The sequence below is a fragment of the Mesoplodon densirostris genome, chromosome 1 (assembly GCF_025265405.1).
Source record: "Mesoplodon densirostris isolate mMesDen1 chromosome 1, mMesDen1 primary haplotype, whole genome shotgun sequence".
NCBI lineage: Eukaryota > Metazoa > Chordata > Mammalia > Artiodactyla > Ziphiidae > Mesoplodon > Mesoplodon densirostris.
The window spans coordinates 225,773,220-225,796,872 of NC_082661.1; the positions used below are offsets into that span (position 1 = coordinate 225,773,220).

The following is a 23,653-nucleotide window of genomic DNA, read 5'->3' on the forward strand; positions in this document are numbered from 1 at the left end:
AATGTTTCGATTTTTTTTTGTTTTAAGAATTTATGCTGAATTTTGTCAAATATTTTCCATCTACAAAGGCAACTGTATGACTTTTCTCTTTTAAGCTGTTAATGTAGTCAATACACTAATAAACTTCCTGATGTTGACCATCTTTTCAAGAATAAACCTGCTTATTTAATTTTATTCTGTTAACACTCTGCTTGGTGAATTTTGTTAATATTTTATTTTGGTTATTAGCATCTATGTTCATATAAGAGATTGCTATATAATTTTCTTTCCTGGGATATCATTACATAGTTTTGATATCAGATTTTGGTGCCCATGAATTAGAATAATCCTATATTACCTTAAGGATTTGTAAATTCCTTGAATGTTTGGCAAAAACTTTCATAATGAAATCAGAATCTTTTTATTACATATATTTTGACTAATCTTTAAGTTTTCCTTATCTTTGTGAGTCCATTTTTATATTTCTTAGAAAGTCAATGTTCAAATTGATTTGCATGAACATATAATTTATAAAAATTATACTAATAATGGCCTCTTTTGCTTTTTAATATATATGTGTATAATTTGACACTTTCTTTCCTTTTTAGTTTTGACCAGATTTCTTATTCAAAGATCCATCTCTTGGTTTTACTAACTACCATTTTCTACTTTATTAACTTCTGTTTTTATCTTTAGTAACACTTAACTCTCTTTTTAAAATTATTTTTATGGATTCTTGAGATTAATGCATAATAAAATATTTCAAACTAATTATTTTCTGTGAAAGTCTGTACAATTCTCTATGTTATGCTTTTGCCATAATAATTTTTTTAATGAAGTTGCCGGAGTCCAGCTCCCGCGAGTCCAGGGATACCCGAGGGATGGATAGCGTCGGCGAAGGAAATAATTCTATTACACTTCTTAAAGTATCAGCATTGCATGTTTCTCTTTCTCATGTCTTTATTCTTCATTCTTCCTCTACTGTTTACAATCACAGGTTTATATATTGTAGTTGATTACATTACCAGGTACGTGGCCAAACAATCTTAGCACAATCAAACCTCAAAATATTCTATAAAGATTTATTAAAACAAATATCCCCTAGTTTCTAGATGTCCTATTAAAATATTTCCCCAAGTTCCCATTAATCACAGGTTGTTTCTTGGTAACCAAGTCAAGCAGTTATATGATTATTTCAATTGTAAAAGTTAAAGCTACTTGTTCCTATTTTTCTTCTTGCACGAGCAACCTTTTACAATGGTTCCATGAAAATATTTACAATGTACCTGCATGCTCTTTCTCGTTGTTTTCTTCAACTGAGACAGTGTTTTCTCCCTATCCTGGCAACGAATTCTGCTCTAGTCATTTGTTTTTCTATAATTAATCTTCCTTTATAATAGAACCATAAATTTCCTATGTCGTCATCAGGAACTCCGGCCCATGGCCATAACTCCATACTAGAGGGTGTTTTTCATAAAAACATCCCCTTAGTTCCAGGCTCTTAATTCTTTACCTATTTCCCCGGGGCTTTAGCGGGTACTTCCCATTCTGTAGTAGTTTCAGGAGGGGGAGTCCTAGAGGAATTTTTCTTTCACGTGGAGCAACATCCCCCCAAAATTGCCCCTGTGTGTAAAACATAACAACGGAGCTGTAGTCCACCTTCCTGGCACGGCGCTGCCTTGCAGTTTCGCCTTCCATTGCTCATGACTTTGTCATGGTGCAATGGCTCCAGGATGGCTTCCGACATGAAGTGTTATTTTCAAATTGATTTTCTCTTTTATAAACCAGCATTATTTAAAAGGATAATTTACAAGTGGATAGATTTTTTTAATTTTTCTATTTTTATTATTGATTTTTAATTCAATATATTGATATTTTAATTCAATATTATCAATTCAATCATCCAGTATTTTTTAATTAAGATTTATTTATTATTCATTTATTTCATTTATTTTTGGCTGCGTCGGGTCTTAGTTGTGTCACGCGGGATCTTTGTTGAGGCATGTGGGATCTTTCATTGCAGCACGCGGGCTTCTCTCATTGTGGCGTGCAGGTTTTCTCTTCTCTAGTTGTGGCACACAGGCTCCAGGGTGCGTGGGCTCTGTAGTTGTGGCACACGGGTTCCAGAGCCCATGGGCTCTGTAGTTTGTGGTACACAGGCTCTAGTTGAGGCGCACAAGCTCAGTAGTTGTGGCACACGGGCTTAGTTGCCCCGTGGCATGTGGGATCTTAGTTCCCCAACCAGGGATAGAACCCACGTCCCCTGCATTGTAAGGTGGATTCTCTACCACTGGACCACCACGGAAGTCCCAATCATCCAAGATTATTGATATTATTGATTTGTGATTACAAAATGTGGCAGGTGTGATTTCAGATTTTTGTAATTTTTTTGAGATGTTACTTTAGATTTAGCACGTAACATTTTAGGTCTATGTCATAAACAACTTTTGATGAATGTTCTATGTGTTTATTTTCTATGTGCTATTTCTGTAAGGTAGAATATTTTCATCTAACTATAGTTAACCTAATATACATATATACTACATAAAACATTGCTCATTGTGTTTTAAAATTTACCACAGGCAGTGGTGTGCTGGAGACAGTTGTAGTTGGCTTGTGAGAGCCAGTGGTTAAATATGCAGGAATTTTGTGAACCAGTTGTTAAAACACTGTGGCTTGAAATCAGTAGGGTGGGGTGTTACACAACAGAAATTGGCAAATGCTACAAGGCAGTGTTGTTGTTGTTAATGTTGTTCTTGTTGTTTTCTGAGAGCCAGCTAACTTGCATACCCAGACCATAGCCCTACTCATTTTTGTTTATGTTTAAATTTCTGAACAGTGTTTAATAACTACTTGTTTTTCTATTAGATTTTCCTCTATATAATTTGAAGCTATATTATTAGAAGCATAAAGGTTCATGGTTGCTATATCCTTTTGTAGGTTGTAACTTTTATCCATGTGCATTATTGCTTAGAATTCTCATTGAATTTCTCTCTTGAATTCTAATTTTCTGGTATTATTATTATTACTATACTCATATTTGCTTAGCATATGTTTTTATGTACTTTTTTGTTTTCAAGCTTTTGGTAACATTTTATTTTTGTTCCATTTCTTATAAATAGCATATTTAAAATTTTATCTGTCTGTCTTTCTGTCTCTATTTTTTAAACCCAATGTAAGTGTCTTTTAGTAAGCAAATGTAGTTTTTATCACATCTTTTCATGTGTGGGTGACTGTACTTGTATGTTTAGATTTACTTCTGCTCCATTACTTTTTATATATGAACTTTTTACTGTGATTTCTTTGTTTAATTTTCTCCTTTTATGCCTACCACTGCCTTCTGTTAGATTGCTTAAGTTTTCTTTGCCTTATTTTATTTTATTTTTTGGCTTAAAATTATGATATATCTAGGGTTTTAGTCTCCTGTATTGAACTTTTCTCTTGATTTGTGCAATTAATCATCATGAGTGTGTTGCATGTTCACCAAATAAAATAATAATCTTAGCATGAGTTTACTTCCTTTCCTTCTTTTCTCACAATATTTACCACATGGAGCTTATCTGTGATTTTCCTTCCACATTGCCATTTGGAAAAGTACATATTAGGTCAGGAGTTGCCTGGTGTTGAGGTTGGGAATGGAGTGACTGTAAAGGTGCATGAGATAAATTTTTGTGATTATAAATGATTTGTTTTCTATCATTGTTGTAGGGATGATTTCATGGGTGTATACAGTTGTCAAAACCTGCATATCATATACCTAAAATGGACGTACTTTATTATCTTGAAGTTATACCTCAATAAAACTGATTTTAACAGCATAGTGGAGAATGTCAGAAATAACCAGAAATCATTAGCAAGATGTCGAGAAGGGCCATTAAAGGCTGCATCTCAAAAAATTATAATGGCACTTTTTTTTCAGCAATACTTTTTAGCTTGGAATTGGAAATTGGCCAACTAAAAGTAGCAGAAAGATAAAATGTGGAGGAAACGTAGGTGCTATTTAGGATGGTATTACAGTGGCCAACTGGGACACCTGCTGGACAGGGAGGCAAGTGCAGGTAAGAGGCTGATAGTGTGAGAATGAGGGCAATGTAGTTGTAAAGAAATGAAAAAATCCAACAAACATGTAATATGTGCTTGTTTTGTACCTAGTATGCTTTTATATTTTGGAGGTACAGTAATGAACAAGATAAACAAGGTTTCTAACCACAAGAATCTCACAGTTTTGCAAAATAAATGAATGAATCAGATTTAAAAGATGGACTTTTAAGAAATGTTGCCATTTGTTATTTATACCCAAGTATAAATATTATATGTTTTATTCTCCATAATTTCTTATATACACATCTTTCCTTTTCTTGGATAACTTTTTTTATTTTCTTGGAATGCATTTTCACATCATTATTTCACAGACATTCTATGGATCTTAAATTTTCTAAGGTCTGGTATGAAAGGTATTTTTTAAATACTAAGAAACATCTTACTTAATCATTTATTTTTGTTGTTTTGATAAACTTTTGAGATTTATAGGCCCTAATAACATGTTGTGTGGTCTTATGAGAGAATTAAATACCAACATCAAATCATATTTTTATATGAAGTAGTTTTAAAAAATCTCAGTAGTAACCGATGGTAACATAGTTCATATTGGATTTTTTAGCCTTAATATTGAACACAGATTGTGTTTAATGAAATTTCTCATTTGGAAATTTCATAATATGGGTGTCAATTGAAAACAGTTTGAAAACAACTAGTGAAAAAATGCCAGTTCACTTAATGACAGGACAATTTAAGACATTAAAGATATCACTTTCTCAACTATACTCAAATTGGGACTGATTACTAAATGTTAGAGAATTAACACTGAACACTAAGAGATCAGTACAAAGTGTGATATTATTCCCAAGGTCTGAGGGCCTCATTAAAACAAAACAAAACAAAACAAACGTGTGTTGGGGTAATTCTGTCAAGAGAGGGGAATATATCACAGTCTGTTAGAAGGAGCCAAATATAGGATTTTAGCCTGGAGAGACTTTACCTCCTCAGTCTCTAAAACACTGCTCTCCGTCTGATTTAGAGCACAATTCTTATCGTTAAAAATGTCCGAGCATATCACCCCATTATATGTCTATGCATGTACTTCTGCACTAATGTCTTCTGCACACTGTAAAACCTACCAAACAAATGAAAAATCGATATAGATATAACTCGATGTTCTGATGTTCTTTCCCACAGTCCAGTGGGGTGTCTGGCATGTTCCCCAGGGTGTACCCCTCACATGGAAGCCACAGTCCAGACAAGGAGGCACTGAGTGTGGCCAATCGTTTAATCAATTATCTACTTAATAAAATCAGAGCAAACACTCAGGACACTAAATCTCTATTAAGCTTCCTGGTTGGTAACCATATATCGATGTGCCAGGAGGGTAGTGCACCTTAATTCTACAAGGCTCCGTGATTGGAACCTTAGGTGTCAGAGGCTGGCTTATAGGTCAAATCCACCAACGGTCTATTTTGATAAGTAAAGTTCTATTGGAATATAACCATACCCATCCATTCATGCCTTGCCTATGGCTGTTTTCACATTATAATCACAGAGTTAAGTAATTGTAACAGAGACTACAAGATTTACAAAGCCTGACATTTACTATCTGGCCCCTTACGGAGAATGTTTACCAATTCCTGCTTTATACAATGGTGACAGTTTTGTCCATGTTACCTACCACTACTTTCACACTGTTATCAAATGACTCTTTTCTCTAAATATACACAACCCTTGTTTGTATATGTTCTTGTTCAGGCTCTTTCCTGCAACTAGAATGTTGTTTCTTTCCTTTTACTCATATCTAAAATCTATCCATTCTTCAAGGTATGATTCCAATAACACTTCCTTTATGAAGCCCTATAATTAAAAAAAGAAACCTCTATTACCTAGACATATCTCCCTTACACTCCCTTACATATACTCTAAAATCCCTTGCCTTTCTCTTGGTTGTACTTGCTTGGCATACACAACTGTAATTAAATCCAGTTCTCTACCTATCCCAGGCCTAGCTATTCTTTGGATGTAGTAACGTGGCTGTAGAAAACACACACAAGCATACTGAGTAATCTTACTTTCTGACCATTCATGACCAATAGGCTAGGCTTTTATAAAATACTTAACAGTCAGTCCATATGTCCTACCAACCTCCCAGAATCCTTCTCACTGGAATCCATCTGGATGAGAAATGCACACTACCAGGAAGGACCCTGAGTCAGAATGATTGGCCAGAGACAACCTGGAAACTAATCCCATCACCATAAAACCCGAGACTGCGAACCATGTGGCAGAGAAGTTCTCTTAGATTCTCTTACCCCGCTGCTCTCTGCCCGGGCGCCCCTTCCCAATAAAGTCTCTTGCTTTGTCAGCATGTGTGTCTCCTCGCACAATTCATTTCCGAGTGTTAGACTAGAGAGAGAGAGAGCCCACCTGTGGGCCCTGGAAGGGGTCCCCCTTCCTGCAACAAATTCACTGTCCTCCATACCTTGATAGCTATTTCATATATTCTCTTGTCCTCAACCCATGACACCTCCCCAGTCTCACTCTCTGCTGATGACTTTTTGTCCTAATTGAGAAAATCAAAGCAATGTTGAGAACTTTCACCATCACATCTACCTCCTGCTCAGTCCATACATCTCAGCCTTCCTTACACTCAGCCTTCCTTGCCGAGATAATAGATGACGATTTTTCACCCCCTTTGTGTACGAAATACTCTTTTGGTGTTCTGAGCACTCAATTTCAATGTGAGGAGGGTGGATTTGCCCTACTACCAACAAGCAGTTCTCAGATACCAGCAGGGTGTCCAAGAATTCAACTCAGTTCAGACACTTTTTCCCCAGATAAAGAGTCAGATTCCACAGGTTGAGGGCTCAGTCCTCCAGACTGCCCTCCCACCCCACCAGCCTCCCACCACCTGCCTTCAGTTGCCTATTGAAAGTCCAGGTTGTTATCTATGCTTCTGACCAACTGGCTATAAATCAGAGCTTCCCAAGACCCTCAGTTTACTGGTTTATTATTAAAGGATATAACTCAGGAATAGGCAGATGGCATAGGGCAAGGTATGGGGGAAGGGCACCATGAGCTCCATGCCTTCTCCAAGTGTGCCTCTCTCCCAACACCTCCACGTGGTCCCCAAACCCGGAAGCTCTCTGAACCCTGAACTTTTGGGTTTTTATGGAGGTTTCATTACATAGGCATGATTGATTAAATAATTGATCATTGGTGATTGAACTCAATCTCCAGTTCCTCTCTCCACTCCCAAGGTGGGGGACAGATATAGGACTGAAAGTTCCAACGTTCTAATCACACAGTTGGTTTTCCCAACCACCAGCCCATATCCTTGGGTGGAGTCCAAAAGTTACCTTATTATCGTAATAAAAGACTTCATCACTCTCAAAGACTCTTGATCACTCGTGTCACTAGGAAATTCCTAGGGTTTTAGGAGCGATGGGCCAGAAATGAGGACGAAGACCAAATATATATTTTATTATAAATCACAATATCACAGATATCATCCTCATCCTCAGCTTGCCTATTCAAGAACATCACTCTGGCAATTGTTCTTCTCTCTTACATCTTCAGTTTTTCCCTCAGCATACAAATGTGCTGTTATTTCCCTCACTTTCTACCATCTATTATCACCTTTTGGAGTGGTATTCTTCGAAACAGTCGGCACTAGCAATTTACAATCATTTCCTCTCACTTTCTCTTCTACCCATTTCAGGTAGACTTCTGCCTCCATTACCACCCTCTAAGTGCTCTTTTCAGAGTCACCCATGACCTCCACGTTGCTAAGCCCACTGGTCATCATTCAGTCTGTGTCTTCCCTGACCCATCAGCGCATCTGACATGATCATCATTTCCTTTTCCTGGGTATACTTTTCTCACTTGATTTCTAGAACATCACACTCTCTTCATTTCTCCTTTTCTCACTTGTCTGTCATTTGGGTTTTTCTTTATGACTCTCTCTCTTTTTTTTTTCTCTCTAATTACCCTGGCTCAGTCTTTGGTCCTTTTCTCTGCCTTTTCTCTAACTGTCTCTTGGTCATCCCAACCAGTGTCATGAATTCCTTACCTATTTCAGGCCCAACCACTTTCCTGAATTCAAGATTTATGTCTCCTACTGCCTATTTGACATTTCCGTGTGTGTATCTAGTGGACCTCTCAAGCTCAACATATCCAACACTAAAACTCCTGATTGGACCCCTCCCTTCAAAATATCTGCTCCACTCATAGCCTGCCCTGTTTCCGTTGATGGCAGCTCCATTTCTCAGGTGCTCAGGGTAAAAGACTTGAGTAATTCTTTCTCGTTTCACTCACAACCAGTCTGTCAGGAAATCCTTTTGCTTCTGTCATAAAAGTGTTTCCAGATTCTAACCATATGACCCTCTCCACTGCCACCCGCCTTGTTCAACATCACCATCTCTCACTTAAATTCTTAGAGCTGTATGATTCCCTGCTTCCATACTTGCCCACCCCTACATCCTATCCTTACACAGGATCCAAGAAGGATTCTTACAAAGGTCACTCAGATGACATCAATTATCTGCTCAAAATGCTGCAGTGGTTTCTCACTTCAGATTCTTACAGTGCCTGCAAGGGTGTGACCTTATCCCCATTTCCCCCTACCTTTCTGACCGCACCTCAGACTGCTCTCTGCCTCGCTCTCTCCACTGGTGTCTTTTCTGATCCTCAGACTCATAGGTGTGCAGCTGCCTTTGGGGCTTTGCTCCAGCTGTATCCTCTGCTTCGAATGTTCTTCATTCAGATGTCCTTGAAGCTCATGCCCTCTCTGCTTTTAAGTCTTTGATCTAATTTCATCTTCACTGAACCCTGCCCTGACTACCCTTCTTAAAGTTGCAAGCTCATCCTTTTTACTTTATTCTGTTTGCGTTTTCCTATATCATTTAACCACTTTCTAACGAAATATATAATCAATTCATTTATGTATACTATATATGGTCTGTCTTTCTCCCGGAAACCAAGGTTCTTTGTCTCCTACATTCACTGATGTACTCCAAGGTCATACAGAAATGCTTAGCACATAGTGAGTACTCAACAAATATATTGGATCAAGGACAGCCATGCTATCTTACATTCTTTATATTCCACATAAGCAATCAACCTTGGCTTGCCCTCAATTTTAGTTTTTTTGAGTGATTAGATACATATGTTTACCAAATAAACCAATACTTATATCTCTTCTTTCCTTGCTACGTCTATTTAAGTTTATTTTAAATGTGTGACTAGGCAAGTAAATAATTAAACAGAATAAACAAAACAGTGGTGTGCTAGATTGTATTTCCTCACTGGGAAAAACTCTACTATTGGTATAGAACATAACGTTTACACTTATTTTCACATGTCATTCCAGAATTAAAGCTGCCACCCCACTGTGTGGATTGTCCTCTCTTCATGGTGTCTTACTCTTGGGCAGTGACATCAGGCTAAGATAAGAGTACTGCCATAAGATCAGTGGGTACCCTGCAATGAGACCCAGTCACAGGAGTCAAAAAAGTCCTGCTTAAACTCTGAGAGCTCCTTGAGGGTAGGGTTGGGATTTGGTCTTTATTTTTCCTGGATCTAGGTACCAGGTGAATGAAGGACAAAACCAAAGATGCTGATGGTGAGGGCCTTTCATGACTATATGCAAATTGTATGGCAGGGTTAAACACTGCTTCCATAATTCTTCAAAAATATGACATAAAAGGAAGTGGACAATTTATTTCATTCCTACACTTCTCAGAAAGTAATTAACCTGGTTTCAGCCACTTGTCTCTAACAGGTATTTTGTGGGGGTCAAATGAGATGATGTATGTGAAAGGACTCAAGTTCTGTTTCACGTCAGAACAGTTTGAACACCTGTTTTTTTTTAATTGAAGTATAGTTAATTTACAACATCATGTTAATTTCTGCTGCACAGCAAAGTAACTCAGTTATACACACACACACACACACACACACACACACACACACACACACACACACACATATATATATATATATATATATATATATACATTCTTTTTTATATTCCTTTCATTATGGTTTATCTCAGGATATTGAATATAGTTCCCTGTGCTCTACAGTAAGACCTTGTTGTTTATCCATTCTATGTATAATATTTTGCATCTACTAACCCCAAGTTCCACTCCATCCCTCCCCTAGCTGCCCGTCCCCTTGGCAACCACAAGTGAAAGACCTGTTTGTAAACTATCAGAGAGCAGTGGCTTTTTATGATTCACATGGGATGGGTCAGATGTTTCCTAGAGTAAGGGGCCTCCACTTCTCAACCATAAAGTTTGTAATATTCTTGCATCTCTCCTCCGCCTGTGCAACCTGGATTTTAAGGTAGAATTCTGATAGCGACACGTATGACATTTACCTGAAGCAAGTCACTTAATGTCTCAGAACCTCAATTTCTTCACTGTAAAATAAGAGTAGTATCTCTCACATAAAGATATTGCCAGGATGGAATGTGGTAATGTATGTGAGATAATTTTGTAAACTTAAAAGCACTCGGTAAACAATACGTATTCTAATTAATATTGCCATCATTAATGATATTATATTAAATGTTAACATTGAGTCCTGGTCAAAGAGAAAGTTATAGAGTATTTTACCTTTTCAGGTCTTCTTCACGTACATGGACTATACACACACATTCCTAGTAAAGTTTTTGATCCACAGAACTACATACAGTAAGTGTAGAAGGTTGAAAGCTTCCAAAGCTGTTATGAAAAATCAGTCTTTGCTGTCAGCCCAGAAAACTACGTCCGTTTTTTTGCCAAATAACGATCAAAGCTGTAAAAATTTCCTTTCAGTTAACACTGGTTTCCATTATTGTTATTTGTTAGAAGTCTTTGAGGCCATTTCCTACTAATTCCACCATGCTTGGCATGGAGCATTCTGGCTAAAGCTCTTAGTTGTCCTTGACTGATTGTAGTTGGACAAGGCAGTGAAAGTCTCATTGGTAAGATTTTAACATCCTGCCCGTGTGGAGACTCACTGATGTAAAAGCCCAAGATTGAAATCCTCATTGTTTACACAAGCAGCTTCATGAGGCCTATTAACAATTATATCACCCTTTGTACTGCTTGGTCCCAAGTCAGAAATTTTATTTTTTGAACAATGTGGAGTGGGGGGATCCTGCAACTAAAAAGGAGGTAGGGAATTTAAGAGACTTTGGGTGAAATTACAAAGATAATTTTAAAGTTTAGCAAAAAATTTGGAGTACTGAGATAACATAGACAAAGAGAATGATTATAAGATGAGAATAACAAAGACAGGTTGCTTTAATTAAACTGATTAATAGATGGTTTAGATTGTACGTAACAGGAGGATTAGACTTAATATTTGGTTGTGGAAAAAAGGGCAATTTTATTGGATATATTTTTACAGTATCTTTAATACCTAGCTAAATCCTAGTTTTTCTTTTAAAGAGTTATACATCATATATTATAATCATTTTTATATTTTAAAAACATCTGAAAAATAAAATAATTTTAGTCTACAGAACTTATTTTCAGTGTAAGCTTGTGTCAGGAGATGTGGTGGATTTTGGTTTCTGAAGGGGAGGTCAACAAATACATACTATTTTAGAAGGATGGCAAAAATAATTGTTTATATTTTATATATTTTGGTTTAAAATTTTTCTTTAATAAAATGGAATTGAATATGGGAATGTGTAATCTTCACATTCTTCACCACTTTGAATTAAAGAAAACAAATTTTGTTACTTATGAAATTCTCAAGTGATGTTTCAATTAACAGTGATTTAAAGACTTGAAGACATCTATTCCATGTCTGTAGAAGTAGCTACTTCTGTTATAAATTACATTAACAGTCAGTAGCTTATATACATAACATATTTGGCTGCTTCTGCTTTTCATTAATAAGGTTTTGGAATTTAACCAATTCAGGAACATAATATAGTGGAAAGGCCTTGGGCTCTGTAATCAGACAGACCTGGTCTCAAATCCTGGCAGTCTTGTACTTGCTGTGGGACCTGGGCAGCTCACTCAAATGCTGCTAACCCTACACCATAGGATTGTTCTGAGGATTAAATGTGATACACATATCAAGTGACGAATAGAGTGCCCGTGGAAAAGTAGGTGCTCAGTAAATATTAATTCTCTTCCCTTCCTTTCCCCCCATTTGTCCACTTGTGTTTTTAATGGATCATCTTTACTCTGGGTTGTGTTGTAGGAAGTATTCTGGATGGATGGCTGCTGGAAACCCAATGCCTTAACCAGCTCTTCTTCAATACTTAAGGATTTACTCTGGCATTGAGTAATGAGAATTTTGGTAAGAAAAATTAGATGAAGATAGTATATGGACTTTTCTTAAAAGGTCACTTGTATCTCAGATACTTCATAGTAAGTTATATGGCTCTTCTCTAAAGATTTTGGGAAGTCACAGAGGTACGTTCACATATGGATTGTTGTTGTCTTGAAAATAAGTAAAACATGTTTTTAAAGTCTGTTAACACCCTGATGTGCCCTTCATGTTGTTGTAAATGTATTATTTCACTTATCTCACCCTGTTTTATTCTTTAAGTGTCTGTGTACTCAGTAAGTTGTATAGTCTTTAACAGATCTGGGTGTTATTCATCCCTTCAGTGTAGACTACATGAAGCACAGATTCTTAGAGGTTAAGTGGTTAAGTCAACACTGCTGTCTGAAACTATAAAGGTTTTGACAATGTTAAAGAGGCAGGCAGAGGTATTGAAACCCTGAGAAGTTCTAAGATAAGTGATTTTCCTAAATCACCCAGAAAAATGATTATATATTGACTCTCAGGGTGACATAGAGTATCTTTGGTTGATTCCATTTCTATCCAATTTTTCTCCAAATGATATTAATTTTTAATTTCATCATCACATGAAATTAATATATAACTAGTACACCTATATTAGTAATTCATGTTACTAATTTGTGTTGTATGAAATATGGACATATTAGGAAAGAAGGATGAAAAGGATGTTAAGGATAATAAAAACAAGTTAAGTGGTAATATTAGCATATATGTAAATTAGTAAATATGTATATTTTATTTAAATTATTGTCATTGAAATGCATCTGGAAAAATATGTATTGAAGAATTTTGCACATAGGAGACAGAGCTGAAGGTAGGGAGGAAAGCAAAAAAAGTAAACTCTAATTTCATTAATTCTGATAAGGAATTCTGAAATCTTGATATATTTACATTTTGGAGCCTAAAAATATGATAATTTAAAAATTATTTTAAATCTCTTTTTTTCAATTTTATTAGTTTTTTATACAGCAGGTTATTATTAGTTATCCATTTTATACATATTAGTGTATATATGTCAACCCCAATCTCCCAGTTCATCGCACCACCACCACCACCACCCCCGCCACTTTCCCCCCTTGGTGTCCATACATTTGTTCTCTACATTTGTGTCTCTATTTCTGCCCTGCAAACCGGTTCATCTGTACCATTTTTCTAGATTCCACATATATGCGTTAATATACGATATTTGTTTTTCTCTTTCTGACTTACTTCACTCTTATGACAGTCTCTAGATACATCCATGTCTCTACAAATGACCCAATTTTGTTCCTTTTTAACTAAAAAAATTTTAACTAAAAAGTTTAACCACTTTATCTATGATTATATTTTTCAGAAACAATATTTGAGAAGTACTTCCATCCAGTGCTGCTTGTGTTTACTTCTGAACAGTCATTTTTTAACTGAGGCTGGCATTCATGTCTTCATTGTGGGGTAATTTTATCTTTCAGCATAAAATCATCATGTTAATAACCATGATCATTGTTCTTCAATATCTTCTCTATTAAATTGGTTTATGTTCAGTTTGCTTAAATCCTTAGGTACTCAGTATTTGGGGTATGAGAGAGGACAGATTATGGGAGATTCAGAGGAGGTTTGGTAAACATCCTACAGAGCATTTCTATATTCTTGTAATATTCCAAATGAGTATTATATCCTGCAAATATATTGGACTTCTTGGTATCTAACTAAAATTGGAAGTACACTCTTTATTAATATCCTGTGTGATTTTCACACCAGTAAAAAAAATTAGATATTGAGGGCTCACCCACATTACTTTTTTATCTGTCCCTGGCACTGACTTCTCCTATCCTTTGAGCCTTATGTTAGTTCAGTTTAAAACATTTCTTTCTTTATTGAGGCCTTTTGTTTTTCTTCCTAATAAACTTTCATATTTTTCCATGCCTATTAACTTTTTCTTCTCTGTTAGATGCAACCAATACACTGCACTCACCCAACCTATAGTTATGTAATTTCTCAGTTCAGTTTTACTCTATAATGCCTTCATGCTGTGGGGAACCATAGATTTGTGCAGGTAAATCCTCCTCTCAAAAGAAAAAAATAGTATTGGCTCTCATGCTTCTGTACAGGATCCATCAAGGAGAGACTATTTTTCCTGAAGCTCTAAGAATTATTCTACAGTTACTTGGTCAGTGTATGTGTCTTTTGTCCTGATATTAAGTTACTGTTTTACAAACAATAAGTGAGCTATATGATCTAGTTTTATGACTAGATTAGGCTCAAGTCCATAACGTTTATGGAGAAAGCTGCTACAAGGAGCATGCAAGGGGCATGTTTAACCTATTGTAAAGAATATTTACTGTCAAGATCATTACATGAAAAAGATAATTGCTTATTTTAAGAATTTTACCCATTTATTAGACTTAAAAGTCTGATGGGACCTCTACTTAAAGAAAAGTAATAATTCATTCAAAAACATTACTGAGCACTGCCACACATCATGCACTGTTTTTATTTCATTGTGATAAATTGCACCAGGTTATTTATAAGTCACGCCTTCAAATTAGGCTTTTCTTTAATTCAGGTTGGTCATCAGGCTAGCCTAAAGCATCAGAGTTGTACTATATGTTCAGTTTTTATATTCATCTACAAGGCTGTCAAATACACAAAGGCAAGGATAGCACTCATCTTTTCACTTGTTGGATTAAAAAAAAGTCTTGATTGCTCTTTTGCCTAGAGTATTCATCAAGACAATATTATGTTCATTCAAAATACTTTGCTCTTTGGTTTTGCTTTCAGTTGTATCAGTGCAGGTCTTCCTAAAACAGAAGCAAACTGGCAGCATGTAATAAGTGATTTGAAAAGAATTGAAGATCTTATTCAAGTGAGTACTCATTTTTCCATAAAATATCTGGTATAATTGCTATGGAGTATGTTATTCCTTGTGTTTTGCTGTCAATCTTAGTGAAATCTCACTTGAAACAAAAATGTTTCTGTAGAATTGGTGAGCCTCGTAGCACCTCAAATGAACTCTTTTATTTAGAATTTTCAGACCCTAATTATCTTTAAAACTCAATATATGAGTGGCCCAGCATGAAGAGCTCTCCATCACCACCCGCCAGAGAGACTTCCTTTTCCTACCCAAGAAACCAGGCGGCTTTGTGGCCCTTGTGCGGGGAATGGCCTGACTCAGGGAAGGGCTGTCTGTTCCATGGGCTAGAGAATGCTTCTCCCTCTTGGAGACACCAGCTGACCTGGCAGAACCTGTAGAGGGGAGAAATATGGGCTGTACTATTGTGTGGGTGATACAACAGGGACCAGTGAGAGTCCCGGGTCAGCAGGTGTACCAAACCTTTCAAATTAGCACCACAAAGATTCTGAAAACTGAACCGTCATTGGAATCACAGCATGCAAACATAAGTCATAACCTCTATGCTAAGCCTACACAGGGTGGCTGCATGTTAAAACAGAAGATTTAAATAGGACCAGGGTCTCCTGACATAATAGCCCAAATACCAGAATACAATTGAAAAATCACTTTTTTTTTTTTTTTTTTTGCTGTACGCGGGCCTCTCACTGCTGCGGCCTCTCCCGTTGCGGAGCACAGGCTCCGGACACACAGGCTCCGCGGCCATGGCTCGCGGGCCCAGCCGCTCCGCGGCATGTGGGATCTTCCGGGATCGGGGCACGAACCCGTGTCCCCTGCATCGGCAGGCGGACTCTCAACCACTGCGCCACCAGGGAAGCCCGAAAAATCACTTTTAATACCAAGAAGCAGGAAAAATCACAACTTGAAAGAGAAGAGACTCAGAAACAGACTCTGAAACTGAGATGGATTAGATGTTGGAATTATTTGACAAGGATTTTAAAGCAGGTATCATGAAGATGTGCCAGCAAGCAATTACGAATATCCTTGAAACAACTGAAAAAAAAAAAAAAAAGAAAGTCTTAGCAATGAAATACAATATGTAAAATGCACCAAATGGAAATTACAGAACTAAGAAATACAACAAGTGGAATATGAAACAAACTGGAGAGGCTCATTAGCAGAATGAATATGACAGAGGAAAGACAGTCAACTTGAGGCTAGAATAATAGAAACAAAATAGACTGAAAAAAAAGCAAATAAAGCTTCAGGGATCTTTGGGACAGTAAAAGATCCAGCATTCCTAGCATTATCATCCTAGAAGGAGAGGAGAAAAAGAATACAAATAAAAGACAGAGATTGGCCAAATTGATAACAAAAGACAAACCAACTTTATGCTGTCTATGAGGAATTCACTTCAAATATACATGTATATACAAATATATACATATTATATATGTGTATATATAATATATACATATATAATATATATATAATATATTATATGTATATATAATATGTATATATAATATATATACAAATATAAACATATAATATGTATACATAATATATACACAAATACATACATATATAATATGTATATATGTAATATATATACAAATATATACATATATAATATGTATATATTATATATATATATATATTTGTATATATATATATAATGACATAGGTAGGTTGAAATTAAAAGAAGAGAAACCCATGCTGTAGTTGGTTGAATAATGTCCTTCCAAAATTCATGTCCACCTAGGACCTCAGAATGTATCCTTATTTGGAAATAGGATCTTTGCAAATATAATTAGTTAAGGTGAGGTTATAGTGGAGTGGGGTGGTCCCAAATCTAATGACTTGTGTCCTTATAAGAAGAGAACAGGATACATAGACACAGGGAAGAAGGCCGTATGAAAACCGAGGCAGCTACAAGCCAAAGGAGATTGGAATGATACAGATACTAGCCAAGGAAGGCCAAGGATCACCTGAAGCTGCAAAGGGTTTGAGAGCCATAAGGAAGGACAGTTCTCTAGAGCCTTCAGAGGGAACAGGCCCAATTGACTCCTTGGCTTTGAACTGTAAGTGAATGAATTGTTGTTTGAAGACACTTACTTTGGGGCTTCCCTGGTGGCGCAGTGGTTGAGAGTCCGCCTGCCGATGCAGGGGACACGGGTTCGTGCCCCGGTCTGGGAAGATCCCACATGCCACGGAGCAGCTGGGCCCGTGAGTCATGGCCGCTGAGCCTGCATGTCCGGAGCCTGTGCTCCACAGCAGGAGAGGCCACAACAGTGAGAGGCCCATGTACCGAAAAAAAAAAAAGAAAACACTTTGTGATACCTTGCTACAGCAGCTCTAGGAAACTGAGGCACATGCACATAATAATTCACACAATAATTTTAAAAATCAGAAGTGGCTATATTCATATCAGATAATGTAGACTTCACAGCAAATAAAATTACTAGAGTCACGAGAGATATTACATCATGGTAAAAGATGAGTCCACCAGGAAAACATAATGATCTTAAATGTGTACCTACCAAACAGCAGAGCCTCAAAATGTAAGAAGCAAAAACTGATAATAGAACCGAAAGGTGAAGCAGACGAATCCATAAATATATTAATAGTTGACTTTAGTACCTCCTCAGTGACAAATAGAACTACTAGACAGAAAATCAGAAAGGATATAGAAGAACTGGATGACACAGTCAACCAACAATATCTCATTTCCATAGAAAAACATTTCATCCAACCACAGTGAATAAACGTTTTTTTCAGGCAACACTCACCAAGACTGAACATATCCTGGGCCATAAAACAAACTTTAGCACATTTATCAGAACTGAAATCATGCAGAATATGTTATCCAACCACAGTGGAATCAAGTAGAAGTCAATTACATAAATACAACAGGAAAATCTCCAAACACTTGGAAATTAAATGAGACACTTATAAACATTCCATGGGTCAAAGAGCAGGTCTCAAAGTATATTTAAAAATATAGAACTGAATGGAGACAAATATGCAACATAGGAAGTTTTGTGGGATTTAGCTAAAGCTTTACTTAGTGGGAAATTGATAAAACTAAATGATTACCTTAGAAAAGAGGAAAGATCTCAGTTCACCAATCTAAGTTACTGTCTCAAGAAACTGGGAAAAGAGCAAAATAAGCCCAACACATGCAGAAGGAAGGAAGTAATAAAAAGGAAGGAAGGAAGGAATGAAATTGAAATCAGGAAAGCAATAGACAAAAATCAACAAAACATAAAGCTCTTTACTTCGGGGAAAAAAAATCAATAAAGTCGATAAACCTTTAGAAAACCTGACAAAGATAAAAGAGATGACACATACCATTAGTATCAGGACTGAAATTGGGGTCTTACTACAGAACCTACAACCATTAAAAGGATACTAAAGAAAAACTATGAACAACTTTATTCTCCTAAATTTGATAAGTTGGAGGAAATGGACAATTTCCTCAAAACCCACAAACTACCAAAATGTAACAAATGCAAGACCTATTCAGTATTCGAAAATCTATCAATGTAATCCACTATATGGGTAGACTAAAGTAGGAAATCATATGATCATATCAATTGATGCAGAAAAGACATTTAAAAACTGTAGCACCTCTTCAATGATAAACATGATAAACATTTCTCAGCAAACAAGGAATAAAGGAGAAGCTCCTTCAGTTTGTTATAGAGCATGTACAGAAAACCTAGAGCCGACGTTAGACTTAATGGGGACTGACTGCTTTTCCCCTAAAATTGGGAACAATGCAAGGATGTCTTTTCTTACTACTCTTATTCAACAAAGTATTGAAACTTTAGCTCAATTGGCAAGGCAAGAAAAAAAGAAATAAAAGGCTAAGGCAAGAAAAATAAATAATAAGTATGCGTATTAGAAAGGAAGAAATTATAAATCACCCTAAGTCTTTTTTGGAGAGAAAGTACCAATAAATGGCTGTATTTTATTTAGGGAATGCAAATTAAAGCCTCAATGACATGTCACCTATATGAATATTTAAAATAAAAAATATTGATAATACCAAATGCTGGCAAGGATGTGGAGAAACTGGATCATTTATATATTGCTGGTGAGAATGTAAAATTGTACAGCCACTCTAAAATAGTTTGGCTGTTTCTTATAAAACAAAACATGCATTTGCCATATGATCCAACAGTTACACTCAAACATTTATATCAGAGATATGAAAACATGCATTCACACAAAAACATGCATATGAATGTTAATAGAACTTTATTTATAATACCTAAAAACTGGAAAGAACCCAAATGTCCTTCAACAGGTCAACAGTTAAGCTTCGGTACATTATATCAAACAATGATAGTGAGCAATAATAAGGAACAAATTACTGATACAACAAGTTGTGTGGATCTCCAGAGTATTATGCTGTGTGAAAAAAAGCCAGTGGGGTATACAAACTGTAGTTCGTCCATACAATGGAATATTACTCAGTGATAAAAAGAAATAAGCTGTTTAGCCATGAAAAGGTATGGAGGAACCTTAAAAGCATATTGCTAAGTGAAAGAAGCCAATCAAAACAGGCTACATACTATTTGATATGATACTATATGATTCCAACTATATGACACTCTGGAAAAGGTTGGATACAATACAACAGGGGATAAGGGAAAGGGAAGGATAAAAAGATGGAGCACAAGTGATTTTTAGGACAGCGGAACTATTTTGTATGATACTGTAATGATCAATGCACGTCATTATACATTTGTCAAGAACTATAGGTGTACAACACCAAGAGTGAACCCTAATGGAATCTATGGACTTTAGTTGAAAATGTATCAATATTGACTCATCAATTGTAATAGATGTACCACGCTAATGCGAGATGTTAATAATAGGGGAAACTTGGGAGGGGGCCAAGGGGCCATATGGGAACTTTCTGTACTTTCTGCTCATGTTCTGTAAACCTACGACTGCTTAAAAAATAAAGTCTATTAAGTTTTTTAATAAGCCTATTTCAAAAGGTTACATGCTGTATGACTCCATTTATATAACATTCTTGAAACGATGTCATAGGAATGGAGAGCAGAGAAGTGGTTGCTGGGGATTAGATGGATGGTAGAAAGTGGGAGGAGCATATCTGGAGGAAGTTGATTGTGGCTGTACAGCAGTAGCAGGAGGATTCTGTACCTTAACTGTGGTAGTGGTTACATGAATTGACACCTCTGATAAAATAGCATGGAACTACACACACACGCACACACACACACTAGTGCACATAAAACTGGTGAAATCTGAACAAAGTGGGTGGATTGCATCCATGTCAATTTCCTGGTTGTGCTATTGTCCTGTATTATGCAGGACCTCAACACTGTAGGAAACGGTGAAGGCACACACAGGATTTGCCTGTATTTTCTCTTACAATTTCATATGAATCTAAGATTATCTCAAAATAAAGAATTTCATTGAAAAAAGTTTTAGTGTTTTCAGTAGGTTGTTCTCATTATATCTAAAGCGGGGATCGTTTTCCATATTACCGAATTTTGTTTCCATTTCAGTCTATACATATGGATGCCACTTTATATACTGAAAGCAATGCTCATGTGAGTATAGTTTGTTTTCAATATTGCTATATTTTCCAATTTTCAAAGGTCTAAGAAGTATATTTTCATAAAGTTACTGGACGGTGTATAGTTTTAAAATCTAACTTGTGGCATGTTCTTACGACATATGGTCAATGAATTTTATATGTAATTGTTGAGTTTATAGGACTTGGGGAGAAAGAGCTACATAGATGCTGTTTTCATTGTAGCATCATTGCTGAATCAAAACATAAACTTTTCCCATCAATGTCAAACAAAATATAGTATATATTTCTGTGATGCAATTAAATCATGATGCAGTTAAATTCAAGAATCAAGTTAACTCAGGCAATTTAAAAGTATCCAATATGTCAGTTGTTTCCACTGCTGTAGCATATTATCACTTTTAATCATATTTTTTACAAATTGTTTAAATACATTCATGCTCTACATTTTGCCCGAATCTCTACAGTTGTCAAAAAGGGATTCTGACTGGTTACTCTCTATGTCAGAAAAAAAATAAACACAACCCACAAAGTCTATCAGAATTCAAAACTGATCTTGAACTTGTTTCATTAATATGCTGCTGACGTTGCCTTAGTCATATAGGATTTCAGCTGAGTTGCTAGTCTTTTCCCTCTGAATTGGCTACAAAAAACCAAGAAACAAATCCCTGACATCTTCACTTCGTGAAAAACAAACTGTGTTGTGTGCATTCAGAACAGTGAGTCCTCTCTCTATTATTCCTTAAGTAGAATTTCTCTGCAATAGAAGGTTTTCCTCTATCAAGACTTTCTAAGCATTGGAAAGAAGCCACAGCCAGAAACTAGAAAGAACAGATATCCATCATTCACTTGGATAGTGCTGCTGTGCTAGAAATTGTTTCCCTCTTTTGGCTTCAGCATGTTTTCCACTTTACTTTGCATTTTCTTCAAAGTAGAAAGCAGTCAGTTAACCACCAGCACTCCGAATCCTGAGATTGCTTTTTTTGTAAGAAGATAACCTCGCAACCCGTGGGTTGTAGAAAGTAGTTGCGATTGGAATTTAAACCCTGACTCAGCCACTTGCAAGCTTTGTTACCTTGGAAGATACTAAATATTTCTGAACCTCAGTTTTATTATTTATTTTATTTTATTTATTATTTAGTTTCTTATCGACATGGTGACAGCATTTATTACCCTTTCAATCCGGAGAAGCTGCTGTGGGGGAATAAGGAATATGGCCAGTCCCAGGGGCGTGGCTCTCATCCTTCCTTCCTTCTTCCTTCCTTCCTTCCTTCCTTCCTTCCTTCCTTCCTTCCTTCTGTAAGCACCTGTTAAGTGCCTGCAGAGTCCCAGGCACTATACATGGCATTTAGAACAGGAAATCAGACACGTCGTGGTCAAATTCCCACATGCTCATTAAATGCTTCTTTTATTTGAAGTTTAAGTTTTTGTTAAAGTAATCCTCTTGGGAAATGTATTTTTGTGGGACCTGAAAGGTACCTTTCTGATATGGCCAGCCTGTGAATAGACCATACACCTGCTTTGATTTTTCTAAGAAATTTCTTGGAATCACGTCTGCCTCTGGAACTTTGGAACTTGCAGGAATAGTATGATTAGCAGCCACCACTGTTTAAAATGTTAACAATATGATCTGATTCTAAGAAATTCTTCCATATGCACCATCTCTTTTAATGTTCTGAGAGTCTCAGGTCAGTATTATCTGCCCTTTACACAGAGGAAATGTGCTTAGTGAGGAAAAAGTGGCCTATTATTTCCATGTTTTCTAGTTTTATCTTCTTTCTTCTATACAGTATCACCATCCTTCCTGTTTTGTTCTCAGTTTGTTTTGGTTTTGATTTCAAAGCCAAAAGAGAAGAAAAAAATCAAGCTGCTTCCTCTGTAAAACTTTTTAGGGGTATTGTGTTTCTTTATAAAATAGCTGGATTGACTTTTAAAAAAATCAAAATTACATCTGTGTGAAACTAATAATGGGAAAATAATTGCCTTTTTTTTTTCTTTTTCAAAATGGTTCTTTGTATCCCTTTTAGCCCAGTTGCAAAGTAACAGTGATGAAATGCTTTCTTCTGGAGTTACATGTTATTTTGCGTGAGTCCAGAAATTCCGACATTAATGATACAGTAGAAAACCTTATCATCCTAGCAAACAGCAGTTTATCTTCCATTGAGGTGAGTTATCCAATAGTTATGCAGAGCTACATTGGATGCTCTTGGCTTGATTGGGAGAAATCATTAGCTGGATGGGATGTAATGGGCAAGGAGACCCTCTGAAGGGGCACTTGGGAAAGTGAGTTAATTCCAGTGGAGTGGCATCCAGAAGCAACACCATCACTAGTGTGCACACACTCCTAAACTGTTTATTGATTTATTCATTCAACAAACATTGACTGCATGCTCTAGGCCGTGTACCTTAGTGCTGGAATGACAAGGGTGAACCAGACAGTCAGGTCACTGACCTCAAGGTGTTGATCATTAGGTGCAGTGGATAGACATTAATCTAATTACATAATTGATGAGCATCCATAGTAGTAATCCACATTTACTTGGCTTATTACTCTGTGCCAGATACTGTTCTTCAAGGGTTAGATGGTAATTTGTTGAATTCTCGCAATCAATCTGTGAGATAGTGATCACTATTTCTGTTTAAGGTTGAAGGAATTGGGGCTCTGGGGGCTTGAATCTCTTCCTCCAATTCACACAGCTAGTAAAATGGGGAGCCAGGAGTCCCTGAGCAGTTTCACTCCAGAGTCTGCCTTCTTATCTACTCAAAGAATAAATGCTGCAAAAGGATAATAATAAAAATATTAATAATTGGAGTATAATTTGGGCCATCCCAGGCAACAGGAGCAATATAGGCCTCCAGGAGAGCAAATACCAGGGACCCCCTGGGGCATTAGCTATGCAAAGGCCCTACAA

At 36.5% G+C, this 23,653-nt stretch overlaps 1 protein-coding gene across 3 annotated transcripts in view; it reads left to right on the forward strand.

The window, feature by feature from the left end:
* Positions 1–23,653, forward strand: part of IL15 (interleukin 15) — a 60,690-nt gene that overhangs the window by 27,756 nt on the left and 9,281 nt on the right. Inside the window, exons 1-5 of one of the 3 annotated variants that reach the window (XM_060095074.1) lie at positions 12,316–12,327; positions 13,670–13,767; positions 15,094–15,178; positions 20,713–20,757; positions 22,769–22,906. In XM_060095074.1, coding sequence (XP_059951057.1) covers positions 12,316–12,327; positions 13,670–13,767; positions 15,094–15,178; positions 20,713–20,757; positions 22,769–22,906 — 378 coding nt within the window. Of the gene's footprint in view, positions 1–12,315; positions 12,328–13,669; positions 13,768–14,339; positions 14,369–15,093; positions 15,179–20,712; positions 20,758–22,768; positions 22,907–23,653 lie in introns of those variants that run through there. The other 2 variants (XM_060095072.1, XM_060095075.1) reach the window with 2 other exon arrangements.